Below are 13,971 nucleotides of genomic sequence, written 5' to 3'. Positions count from 1 at the left end.
TTGTTGAATTGTGATATCTCTTGACAGAATTTACTGTCATAATACTAGATGACATGAATTTTTAGGGTTTGATGTCTGTATTCTTATTTCCTCTCCAGAAGGCTGATGCCTCATCTCCGAGATGCAGAAACTCACCTCGTCTCTCTTGAGAACCACTTAATTATAGGGGAAGTGATCTCGGTCATGATATCAGATACTCTGTACTCTGTTGTCTGTACTCCATAATGTGCGTGTATGTTAGGATGGTTTTGTGATGGGCTAATTTATTTTTGGAAAATCACTTGTTCTCTACCCCTGAAACGCAAGTTATTACCTATCATGTGCCATGATCTTATTGTGAACCAAGTTAGGTGTCTCGGGGTAGATAAGATATTGGGATTGCTAATGCTATCATCACTCTATGAGAGTTTAGGTATTGGGAAATGGAAGTGCATAAATAATTATAGCCTTTGGATTTGCTAAAATTATCACTTGGTTTGGTGGCATATCAACATACCTCAGATAGATATGGCTTGAAATTGTTGGTAAGAGTTACAAATGAGCTGATATGCTCATAAATTGTCTGCCAACAAACTCGATCAAAGCTTAGTCTAAACTGTTTGTTAACAAACAGATTGGAGAATTTTTTTTTTAGTTGGTTGAGTAAATGAGCCAAATTAGTACAACTTCATGTGCAAATTGCTAATGTTTCGGAACAACTCGTTTTATCCATTTTGTTAAGTTATTCATGCCCTAATAATTTTTGAATTTTAAAAATCACTTTAGTTACATTGTCTTTTCTTACATAAAGTTTTTTTTTTATTATTTTTTTTTTATTTTTTTTTTTAACAAAAATAATTATTTTATCACATGCATAAAAAATTGTCCATAACCTTTTCGAAATTACTCCATAGAACTGTAGAAGATTAAACTTGAAAATCCAATTAGATTCATTTTAATTTATTGAAATCCCTTCAAAAAAGTAACTCAATGCCCCTTTATCAGTTTATTGAATGAAACATAAAATATAGCTCATTTAAGCTCAAGCTTAAAACGACTTGCAAACTAGCACATTCAGGAGCTAAATTGTAAAAAGCTAAATATCAAGTCGAGCTAGGTTGCTGATAATTCTTATCAAGTTGAACCAGTGTTGTCTTGGATATTTTGGGGGTTCGGAGCGAAATCTTAAAAAAGCCCCCTAAATTATGAGAATGTATTTCATAAAGTAAAAGTTCATCAAAATTATTAATTATAGTCAATCCTCCGGGCAATTTTTTTAAAGCAAATTTATCAATCAAACCCTCACAAGAAATTAAGTAATTAAAGCTAATGTAACAGAAATTAGGTAATTAAAGCAAACAAATAAACTAAAAGAGAAAGTAGAAAAGAAAAAAGGAAAATGATAGCAAACATAAAAGAATAAATAAAAATCTAAAAATACAAAACTAAAGGAAAATTAAGCAAATAAACCAAACCCCTGTTTCAGTGCTATCTTTCAGCTGCTCTGTTCATTTCCTCCATAAAAAATCCAAAAAAAAAAAAAATCATTTAGCTAACTAAAAGGATCTTTGAATTTATCAAAGACCAGTTTTTTTTATTTTATTTTATTTATTTTATTTTATTTTTAAATAAGATATTAAAGAAAGTACCTTTTAAAAAAATATTAAAAAAGTATGTGAGCCCCACAAAAAAGGAGGCTTGAGCGATCGCTCAATGAGCTCCCCCTAGTAGCCGGCCCTGAGTTGAACTCTAAGTAGCCTAAAACACATTTGCAAACCTAATTGCCTATGTCAACTCATTGAGTGATGCTGCAAATGTACAAAAGTCTTGTTCTTAAGATGGTCTGAAAATAGAATTATATATGGTGACAAAGGCTCACTACACACTATGCTGGTTATACATATATGGTGTGCCTTTTCTTATTTAATTTGATGTTTAAAAGAGTTTTCGCATTTTCTTAACAATAATTGCATTATGTTTATAATTCAAAACATGAATGGAATGATGTAGTCATGGAAACAGAAAAGAAGAAAATTGTTGATCTGTTATGTAAAATTTATTTTAGTGAATAAGTGAATTCATAGCGAATGCGATCCTTAACCATAGAGAACATTGGACGGTGTGACGTAAAATCCCCAGTGAAGGGAGCTTCAAAATTTGCTTTCGCATGGAGTTTCCACTATCCGGTATGCGTGCAATGATTTTCCTTGCATTTTTGACATTGTCTTGGGTGGTTCCACCTTCCACCATTAGTTTGGAATTTCCTTGGATAATTGCATTTCTACACGTGCTAAATTACTGTACTCAAATGATAATATATTGCATTTTTTACACGTGCTGAAATTTGTCATTTGGCAGAAATTTACTTTAGGCCTGTGCTTGATTATAGATTTAGCATGATAAGTCATAAGTGAGAGCATGAATGCTAAGCAACGAGATCAATGATACTTGTTAAAAAACTTCCTACTTCAATAGATTATTAAGCTGATACAAAATTTTCTGTAAGTGGGGAAAAGAATAATTCTTATGTCCTTCGGATATCAATTCTTATATCATACACTTTTGAGCAATAAATGATGGGACTCCCTGCCGGTGTGTGATGCCTCAGTCGATGGCGTCTGGTCGTCACACAGTGGCCTGGAGAAAATAATTTTCTTCAATATCACGTAATTTTAACTATAGCTTGCGAGCTTCTCTAAAACTGGAACCTACTGAGACTAATTCCAGTACTGCTAGCTATCATTGCACAGGCGCACAGCCTAGCGAAATTATTGCCCTTCAGCAGCTAGTGTTTTCTTTAATTCTTTCTTGTTCACCTGAAATTGAGTCACGAATTATATATTACTTTTTACGCTTGAACAAAAGTTAGCTAGATAGAAGGGCATGAGGGAAGGATGGAACAAAAAGGCTTTGGGCTTTGTCATTTACCTTTCCCATAGCATTACGAGGAAGGCTTTCCCAAAGATATAGCTTTGATGGTAGCTTCAAATTTAAGTAACAATCACAAACGCAATAGTGTCAGATTAAATATGGTTTCTATCAAAAATACAGTATGAACTATGAATACGCAATCAGACTATATCAATAGCAAATTAACATTAGGAATCTATATGGAAGAACAGTCAATACCTTATAAGGAGCAAGCCTCTCTTTTGCCCATGAGCAGAGTTCTTCTAGAGTTAAAGCGGGCTTCAATTCTTCCTGTTGTTTCTTCTTGATCTCAGCCGGTGGCACAATTATCGCACATACAGCTTCTCCATAGGTTTGGTCTGCCAAGCCTAATACACAGCACTCTGAAACTGCAGGATGCTGAAAAAAAATAGAGCCGATTAAAGGATAACAGATAAATTAATTATGAAACTGAATCACCAACTTTCTTATTCAATTTAGTTTCAGGGTCTAAGAAGAAGAAGAAATGTGAGGCCCCATTAACCTGGAGAAATAAAAATGACCCACAAGATATACATCTGACATCATATCGTTCTCTTCCCTGCTGTAAAGGTATACATGAAACTCACCTCTAAAAGAACTGCTTCGATTTCTAATGCGGATAACTTGTAGCCACCAACTTTCATGATGTCAGCACTTGTTCCTAATTTTAACAAAAGATAACAGCTTATAATTATTATTCAACATGATAATGGTAAAAATGAATATAAATTTCTGTGTGCGTGATTCAGTACTCAGTAGTATGAACAGTTTTCGATGTTGAAATTTGGCATGTGATTCTGTAGTATGACATTTTTTCAAGTTGAAAACACCTTAAAATGAATTGTCAGGTTAAATGCAGCAAAATATGTTCTTCCGTCCAAAGGCCATCAAAGAAACTAGCAATTAATCAGTGATGTCCACAGCACAATATATGACTCTCTAAAGCTAAGAAAGTGTCGTTGTAAACAATGATCACAAGTCTCACAACATATACAGAGTATCAAACAACAATGCTGAAAATCATCATTGGATGATGAAAATTTGGTTCTTCAACCTATATCAAAGATTCCAAATTTTTATGCAAGAAAAGCAGAAAACCAAGAGAGCAATCAGATAATTTTCTATGGTGCCACCAAGGGATTGACCTGATATATCAACTCATGAAGTGTTAAAAAGGAGAGTAGCATCGCCAGTGATACTTCATAATAACATGCAGTAAGATGCTTGCATCTTGATGGTTAATTTTCCATACATTTGCATGACAGAACCACAGAAGTTGGGTATTTATATTGTTCAGGAATTTAATAAAATTATCAATAAGCTACATAGAAAATCAACTAACTCAGAATTTTTACCCTATTGAAGTTATATTAGGAAAAAATAAAATTCCTAGCACACAATAATAAGTTGCAAAAAGACTAAGGGATTACTCCCATAGTCAATAGTCACTTTTGTCAAGGGAGCATTTGATGTAAAAAAAAAAACCCATGAATGACAAAATAGTAGACTATAATGGATGAGCATACGTCTTTGTTGGATATTAGGTTCAAGTGACTTACTTCCCAGAATTTTAAAGTAGCCATCCTCATCTGTAGTGACAGCATCACCCGTCTTGAAGAACCCATCAGCAGTAAATGATTGTTTTGTTACCTAGATGAAGTGATGAAAAGTAGACTAAAATGAAAAACCAATCCAAAAAGAACCTCTAGATCTCAAATCCATGCCATATAGTATCTAAGAAATATACATAAAAAGTCAAAGCGATTCGAAATATTCCAATAAATAATGTCTTCCTCACTCTCATATTGAGTAGCAGTATATCTAACTCTGTACCAAAATCAAGTTAGTTGATTATAGGATTATAACATGGGTTCAAATTTTAAAATAGTTCTATAATACAATAAAATCATAAAAAGTGGATAAATAGAGATTTTTCTTATTTTAAAAAAAAAAAAAATTATGAGTTAGCAATAGCAAAGAGGAAGGAAAAAAAAAAAAAAAAGTTCATCTGATCAGGAGAGTGAAAAAGAAAATTAATATCTAAACTATTGACTTTGACTAAAAAGAACTTCTTGTAAAGCATTTAAATAGTATACAGGAATTTTATTATGGGACAGAGAGTCATTTGAGTTTCAATGACAACCCTTGGTCAATGCATATGCTCGGGCAATGAACAATAAAAACACCCTCAAACCTTAAGTTAAACTCTAATGACATTTTGAGCTAAAGGACGAACACTGAAGTAGAGCTGGAAAAAAAAATTTAATGGAGAGGAGCTGAAGGGATAAGTGTTGGTGCAGCAAGGTCTAGAAGTTCAACGAATTAGATTGAAAGAACGAAGAAGGGAACAGAAAAACAATGATTTCATCTTTATTTATAGTTTAACCTTTCTTAAAATGTTATGCATAATGGCATAAACAAAAATAATCCTAGGATCCAGAGGGACCATTAATAGATCTTCCTTTCTTGCATCCAATAACTATTATTAGATACATTGCAAATTTTAAAGATTGAAAAATAAGCAAGAACTTAAAAGTTGTGCAGCATATTAGATCAGTATAGTCATTTTACAGCTAATACTTGCCTCAGGCAATTTCCAGTATTCCCTAAACAATGATGGACTTCTGACACAAAGCTCACCAACACCTGTTTCATTTCCACTGCCTTCTTCTTCAAGAATCTTGACCTGCCAATTAATTAATTGCTTACGAAGTCAGAGATGTATAGTAGAGCAGAGGTCCTGACATCCACTGGAGAGATTCTTACTACTTGATACATAATGTTTCTAACCCAAATAGGTAAGGATATATGTCATAGCACAAACACAACAGATTTAGTGACAGCGTGATTCTAACACAGCAACAACATCGAAACCTTACACCAATGATGGGGAATGCATGGTTCTATGGCTTCTAAGTTCTAGCACACCTTCAAAGAATTAGACTGCAGAAAGTACTCACCTCTACGCCAGGAAGTGGTTTGCCAACGGTGCCTCCTTTTCTCAAGCCTCGCAAGGGATTAGAAAGTGCCATGACAAACTACACGCCAAACCACAATAATTGCAATTAAAGGTACTTTTCAGTAGATGCCCTTTCCCTAGCAGGGAAGTGATACATATGGTGCAAAACTAACCTCGGTCATGCCATAGCGTTCCAAAAGGCAATGCCCAGTAATCGTTTCCCATTGCTGCATAACAGGATAAGGGAGGGCAGAGGATCCACTCATCTGGAAGATAAATGAACATTATTACTTCTGACAAACTTTCCCGTCCACATAAGTAGCGGAGAACAGTCGAGAAATCAGATCTAATCAGTGTAATCTGACAACATTTCATCTCAACACAAAGGTTAAGACCATTAGTCCTAATCTATACAGCTTTCAGAATGACACAGAGGTTGATCCAATTACCATGAGTCGCAACTTGCTTGCAGCCGAGGCTGATACAGCCTGTACATCAGGGTCCATTGCTTCATAACCTTGTATCAATCTAGAATACATTGTTGGAACCTACATAATTACAATTAATAATATTAGGACCTCCTTGCATAAAACAATCACTCTGCTGACATGCACACAACAGAATCAAATCTACGGTAGCCCTAGCCTCGCACTAGAAGTGGGAGAGCATTTTCATGGGAGATTAATGAACCATCACCAGATGGTTTTTACAGCAGTTAATAGCTATTGAAAGAACCACATCATCAAGTTGTTTAAGTCTTCCTAATCTGTAAAACCATTAGATTTATAATCCTGAGACGATTTTCATTAGATTGAACAAAACTAAAGACTAGAGAAAAAGACCTACTCCAGTGAAGACAGTCACAGCACCATCAACTTTTGTCTCGTCCACTGGATATGATTCACGCCATCTCTGCCAGATTCCACTGACGCTAAATTTTGGCATGAACTCAACCTTCAATTGTAAGAAATTAAACATGAGAGATGAAATGGTCATGCCAGGCCTGAGTATCTGTAGCACAGGACATGGCCCCTGACAAATAGAAGAAGTCTTACAAAATCTAGATATGGATGTAATGCTACTTACTGTGGCACCTGCATAAATGGGAGCCAATAGAGCATTGAAAAGACCGTGGACATGTGAGGCAACTGTTAAGGATATCTATACAAACCAAGATTCTGGGGAAAAGAAAAAGAAGCAAGCCTTATAAAAGGCACATTTGATGGATATGGTGCAATGGTAGACAGTGCAAAAAATGATCTGAAGAAGAGTACCCCCAAGCTTCTGTCAACATTTGGACCTGAAAATTGAAGGGATTGATAAACAGAAAAGTAGATTTTGAAAAGTTGAACCAAACAATATATTGGACGACAGTTCATAGTAAATATAGACAAAATAATCTCAATATACATCACTAAAAAGTACTCCCTCCGTCCCACAATATAGTTCCTGTTTTCCTATTTTGGAGACCCAAAATGTTGTTCCTGTTTCTATTTTTGGATAGTATGTAAAGACCATTATACCCTCTTTTTTTTTAACTTAATTCGTTGAACTTTTTAATTTACCCTTAAATTATCCACTTGCATTGTACTTTTTTCCACTTTCTCTCTCTAACTTTTGTATATAATTGTACTTTTCACTTTTTTCCCCTTAAATTATCCACTTGCCTTATACTTTTGTCTAACTCTTGTCTAGCTTTTTTCCACTTTTAATGTATATTTTCCACTTTTCCTCCCATTTCTTAAATACCGTGAAAAAAACACAATAGGAACTATATTATGGGACGGAGGGAGTATAAAATAAGTCCTAAGCATGTCGTTCAAGATCTGCATCACCTCAAGCCCATTAATGAGAATTTAGAGCATTTGATGAGTACCTGTGCCAATACGCTCCTGTGTGTGTGAACAACACCTTTAGGCTTACCAGTTGTTCCACTTGTGTAAATGACTAATGCTGCATCTTCCTCTGCAAATGAGAAAGCAAATACAAAGTTAAATATCACATCCTAGGTGTTGAAATAGCCAGTCACAAACCTGACAAAAAGCTGACCACCTTCTATCTTAGTCAGAATTTCAAATCCCTTCAAATTTGTGTTTGCATCCGACTGTTCATTTTCAGGATGACCATTAGGAGTAGTTTTTGATGTTGAACTCGGAACTGAAGGGATAAGAGAAAAATGAGCAGCACTTTTAGAAGCAACGGTTTGCATAAGCTCCTGGTGATCTTCAGTACTCAGCACTATGGAGACATCCTGATCCATTAACAAAAACAGTGATGTAGAAATTGCAAGGATTGATATCAAATTATCAACACAAGAATTGAAGAAATCAGTTAGCAAGATGCTCCAGCATCAGATTGACACGCTAAAAACCTATACCCATCTTCGAACATTAGTATGAAGACGAACTCTAGGGCCAACTTAAGTCATAAATTGAGATAGCTTGCATTCTGCATCATATCAGCTACATTTGGTATAACAAAAGTTCAGTAACTTTAGAAGATCCAATACCCTAAATAATTTAAAGTCAAATGAAAAAGATTGATGTGCATATTTTTTAAACAAAATGTGCAACTATTATTGTAACTCAAATATGATGTGCATATTATTTGAACAAAATGTGTATATTTAATATTTTTCCCAAAATCAAAATAAAAAATTTCACCATGAAAAACAAAATATGCACACTTAATTTGAAAAATATGAGTATAAATCATCTCATTTTTCTCAATTTAAGAAACTTCTCATTTATATAGATTTTATTTCATTACCGTTAGTTTTTCATTTTCGTTGTTAATGTTTAATTCAATTTTAAGTATTTGTTAGAAGTAGTGATATTATGGCGATGGTGGTGATAACAACAATAATATTGATAAAACTTCAATTTGTAAGAGTTCTGATATATTTCAGTTTAATTTCAGCGACTTCAGAAAGTGAAAAAAACTAAAGCAAAAACCAGGAAATTTCAGAAAATTCAGAATAAGTTTAGACAATTTCAGTTGATAGCTTAATATAAATTCGGGAGAGCTTTTGGTAAGGCCAGTAGTCCAGTACAAACAAGCAAACGGAAGAAGGTAATCCAATATTCATACACATATTCACTGTTTACATAGACTATATGACAAAACATCTATGATTCCTTCAGCCTTCCCAACGAAACATGACAGGGTGAAGTTGTAGTAATTCTACTAAAGGATGAAGTAGTAGTATCTTCCATAAGAGAAAATCTACAAAAAATTGAAGCTCAAAAGCCTGAAGTTGTAGTATCTTCCATAAGAGAAAATCTACAAAAAATTGAAGCTCAAAAGTCTTTCATGGTAGAGTAATATGCATTTGAAAAGTATATTCACTGCAAAGGGAACCTATACACCAATAACATATTGACAACAGGGAAGTATATTTGAGGTCAGGATAAAGAGAATATATGCTCGACTTTAGCAGAGATGGAATACTTAAAAGGTCTTTATTGTAGTCAGAGTACAGAGAGCAGATCGATAGTGAGTATATGGTAGTATGATAAACTAGTTTCAGAAATCAACAAAAAAGACAGCATTTGGTCCTTACCTTTTATTTTAAAAGCAAAAGGCTAAGCCATAAACGACATGTTCAACAATGGATCCCATGACAAATAAGGTATGACGACATTTCATTATATATAAGAAATTCTAAGAACCAGCCCCTGAAGTCCGACATGTATAATTAAGTTCTAGTTATTTTCTGAGTATGTATTGAATTGATGGACACAAATGTTTAGGGGCTAACCGAGTCATTCATGACATGCAGGAGCTCAGCCTCTGGGTAGCTAAGTGCAAGTGGAACAGCTACTCCTCCACTCAACCATGTCCCCAGTACACTAGCAACAAACTCAGCTGAAGGTTTTGCAACAATTCCAACTCGGGTCCCATCAAGAGATTTATTGGCTTTAAGGCCATCAACGGAAATGGAAGCATGATCAAGCTGGCTTGCTTCAGAACTCTGTTTAAGTGACAAACATCATGAAAAAACAAGGGATGAGTAGCAAATCTGGTGTAGAACCAGGCACAAACACACATTCATTAAATCCTGTTCATTTAGATACATAAACCCACCAAATTGGGACCATTTGTAATCCAATTAGTTTCAGTTTCACATAGATGTTTTGTCATAATAATCATAGTATGAAAGTATGTCCAGCTTACACTTTGAAAGCCACTAGTACGTAGAATACTAGATATCCTTTCTGCAGACAAGATGAGTTGCTTGTAGCTGTAACTTTTTCTATCAGCTCTTACAGCGATATTGTTACTAGCTGACGAGCACTGAGTTGCAACAGCTTTAACCACCTCCATGATTGAACTTGAACTCAACGCTGTACACATAGACATGAACAAATTAATTGAAGAGAACATTTGTCTAATTGTCCAAGACCTCCAAGTTATCCAACTTCAACAATCTCTTTGTAAGATTGTATTTATTTTAACCTCCTTTTTTCCCTTTTAGATTATTATATATTATTAGAGAAGGGAAGTACATTAGAGCTGTAGTAAACTCTCCAGAGCTAGATGACAGAATCATGTCTACAAGAAGAGTGTAATTTTCCTTAGCATTTGAACTAAAATGCAGACGCACGAACCACATCAAATGTCACAACATCGCTGAGCAAGATAAACTGGAATTTTTAAAAAAAAGGTGTACTGTAACAAGCTTGCAATCCATGTTATGGCAGAGGCACATTGTCTGAGTCTCAGAGACCCATGTTTCTTTGCGCCTCTCAAGAACTCGTAGTTTACGATTTACATATGCAAAACTGTTTTAAACCATGATTCATTTGTAAAACTATGCCTTTAAACAACCCTTCACCAAATTATTTATGATCATACAAAATACTTAGGTGGAATTAACCAATATCTCAACAGAGGTTAAGTTCGTTTTCGACAATTCGAGAATAATTCACTACAAACATACAGTTTTATCTCATACATCATTTACTTCAAATTGTGATCATTTGTGTAACGAGAGTCCAAGGCATGAAAAACAGGGATTACCAAATTCAACTTTAAACCAAAAAAAAATGCTTCTTTCATGTTAAATTTAAGACAGAATCAAGCAGATTACAACCCAAATGACCAAGAAAAGACTAGAATGAAAGCTATCAATTTGAGCATTAACTGGATAGAAAGTTACTCAATCACATGATTTACATCCTATATATTCTAAATTCTGCCGACCTACAGTTCACACAAAAAAATAAAAATAAAAAATAAATAAAAAAAAAACTCAAATTTCCAAACTTAGTAAAATGCCCACATCAAATGATCAAATTCCCAAATCAGAAAACAGCAATTAAATCAGAAAATAAAAAAGCACGCAATTCATCGAACACGTTATCTGCATGACTGAAAAACACCCAGAAAAGACGAGAAAATTGGGAAAAAATGGCTTACTTGAATAAAGACGAGAATGAGAGAAGCAAGGAGAAGAGTTGATTGGAGAAGAAGGAAAGAAGAAACATGGGAATTTGAGATAAACACGACATATATTTAAGGGAAATAATGGATTGAAAAACCTATTAAATGTTGTCATGAAATTAGCTCAACACCCTCACCAGTCAAGGCCTCAAAACAAGGGTCTAAAATTAATGTCACTGTTGTTTGGGGGTAGTTGATGGTTTTCCCTCGCGATTTAATAAGCATGCAATTACGGTTAGTTCGTCACCACCGTCCTGTCTTTATACTCCATAAATAGTGACTGTGGAGTATTATTGTATAAGTATTGTACATCCGCTATTAAAAGTTGGTTGAGGTGGTGGAGTCGTGAAGACCAGAGGAGTGGCCTCATTCCCTGAGTTCTAGTTGCCTTGAGGAGTCGGTTTACAAAATTCGTTTATCAAGTGGTAAAATTATAAATAAATTAACAAAAATGTCTAGTCAGCATGGCATATTATGTAATTATATCAAAAATTATGGGTCTAAATTTATTAAAAAAATATTGATTTATTTACAGTTGTTAAAGTTTTACCGATAGAAAGTTTTATAAAGGAGTAAGAGAAGATGGAGAAATTGATTATGTATATTGCTCCGGTAACATGGCTTATATAGCCAAGAGTTTTACATATAATGCCACACAAGTTCACAAGTCTTTGGACTTGTGTGAACATTGTGAAATCAAATCAAATAATTATAGGCATTCATATTTATCTTCTAACACTCCCCCTTGAATGCCCATACTTATTATACAGAAAGGTATTTGTTGCCTCATTAAAAACCTTGCTAGATAAAACCCTTATGGGGTAAATACCATAGCTAGGGAAAAAGAGTACAACGATATAGTATTATATGCTTTGGTATACTGCCTCGTTAAACACCTTGTCAGGAAAAACCCGGTGGGATAAAAACCTGATCGAAGGGAAAAAGAGTGCAGTACATATAATACTCTCCCTGATCTCAGCATAGTTCACGAAGATGTCGCATTCCGATTTTACTAACTGTTCAAATTTCTTCGAAGGAAGTGATTTGGTGAAAAGGTCGGCAAGATTTTCACAAGACTGAATTTGCTGGATATTTATTTCCTCGTCCTTTTGCAGATCATGTGTGAAGAACAGTTTTGGGGCAATATGTTTCGTTTTATCTCCCTTAATATATCCTTCAGTTACTTGAGCGATACATGTTGTATTGTCTTCAAAGATGATGGTTGGGTCTTCTGTTATTACGTTCATTCCACACTCCTTTTGGATATTACTGATCATCGACCTCAGCCACACACATTCCCGTCCTGCTTCATAGAGGGCTATCAACTCTGCATGATTTGATGATGTCGCGGTCAATGTCTGCTTTGTTGATTTCCATGATATTGCAGTGCCGCCATAAGTGAATACATATCCATTTTGTGACTTGGCATTTTGAGGATCTGATAAGTATCCAGCGTCTGCATACCCAATGAGAGCAGCATCTTGTTTTGGTTGGTAATATAAACCAAGGTCTTGTGTCCCTCGTAGGTACCGGAGTAAGTGTCGAACTCCCTTCCAATGCCTATATGTTGGTGCATTGATGTGCCTGGCTAACAAATTCCCAGAGAAAGCTATGTCGGGTCTAGTATTGTTAGATAAGTACATTAAGGCTCCAATTGTACTTAAGTATGGTACTTCTGGACCCAGAATCTCTTCATTTTCTTCTCGAGGTCTGAATGGATCATTTTTCATATTCAAAGAACGAACAACCATTGGGAAGTTGGTTGGGGTTGCTTTGTCCATGAAGAAACGTTTCAAAACTCTTTCTGTATAGTTTGATTGATGGACAAAAATGCCATGACTCAAGTGCTCAATTTGTAGTCCAAGGCAAAATTTAGTTTTCCCAAGGTCTTTCATCTCAAATTCTTTCATCAAGTATTTTGCAGTTTTCTCGAGTTCATTTGGGGTTCCGATGATATTTAAATCATCAACATAAACTGCAATGATAGCGAATCCTGATTGTGATCGCTTTATGAAAACACAGGGACTAACTTGGTTGTTTTTGAATCCTTCTCTCATAAGGTATTCACTCAGACGGTTGTACCACATCCTTCCAGATTGTTTCAATCCATAAAGTGACCTTTTTAGTTTTATGGAAAGCAGTTGTCTAGGCTTGTGGTTTTCTGGTAGTTTTAGTCCTTCGGGGACTTTCATGTAAATGTCTGTATCGAGTGACCCATACAAATACGCAGTCACTACATCCATTAATCGCATTTGCAGTCCTTTTGTGACTGTCAAACTTACCAGAAATCTTAATTTAGTTGCATCAACCACTGGAGAATATGTTTCTTCATAATCAATCCCTGGAATTTGAGAAAATCCTTGGGCTACAAGTCTTGCCTTGTATCTAACTATTTCATTTTTCTCATTACGTTTTCTTAAAAATACCCATTTGTATCCAACGGGTTTTACATCTGCTGGTGTAAGGGTTATTTTCCCAAAAACTTCTCGTTTTTCAAGTGACTTTAACTCAGCCAGCATTGCCTCCTTCCACTTTGGCCAATCACTCCTACGTCGACATTCTTCTACAGTTCTTGGTTCAACATCATTTTCATCAGACACGATGTCGATTGCGATGGAATTTGCAAATGTTTCATTAACGATAACATCTTTCCTATT

General features: G+C 34.9%; 1 protein-coding gene across 1 annotated transcript; it reads right to left on the bottom strand.

Annotated features, from left to right (window-relative positions):
- Positions 1-2,421: 2,421 nt before the first annotated feature.
- On the bottom strand, positions 2,422-11,499 carry LOC110698807 (malonate--CoA ligase-like). The gene is made up of 17 exons (XM_021876325.1): positions 11,291-11,499; positions 10,046-10,215; positions 9,630-9,842; positions 7,922-8,120; positions 7,746-7,834; positions 7,100-7,169; positions 6,956-7,008; positions 6,716-6,823; positions 6,319-6,417; positions 6,043-6,135; positions 5,871-5,948; positions 5,495-5,596; positions 4,470-4,560; positions 3,498-3,571; positions 3,109-3,288; positions 2,908-2,961; positions 2,422-2,795 (listed from the first exon to the last, which is right to left on the bottom strand). The coding sequence occupies exons 1-17, from the start codon at positions 11,427-11,429 to the stop codon at positions 2,748-2,750; spliced, it is 1,860 nt and encodes a 619-aa protein (XP_021732017.1). The 5' UTR covers positions 11,430-11,499; the 3' UTR covers positions 2,422-2,747.
- Positions 11,500-13,971: the final 2,472 nt, after the last annotated feature.

This window comes from Chenopodium quinoa, unplaced genomic scaffold (assembly GCF_001683475.1).
Source record: "Chenopodium quinoa cultivar QQ74 unplaced genomic scaffold, ASM168347v1, whole genome shotgun sequence".
In the NCBI taxonomy this organism is placed as follows: domain Eukaryota; kingdom Viridiplantae; phylum Streptophyta; class Magnoliopsida; order Caryophyllales; family Amaranthaceae; genus Chenopodium; species Chenopodium quinoa.
The sequence above is the reverse complement of the archived record's forward strand: the minus strand, read 5'-3'. Positions and strand labels throughout refer to the sequence as shown.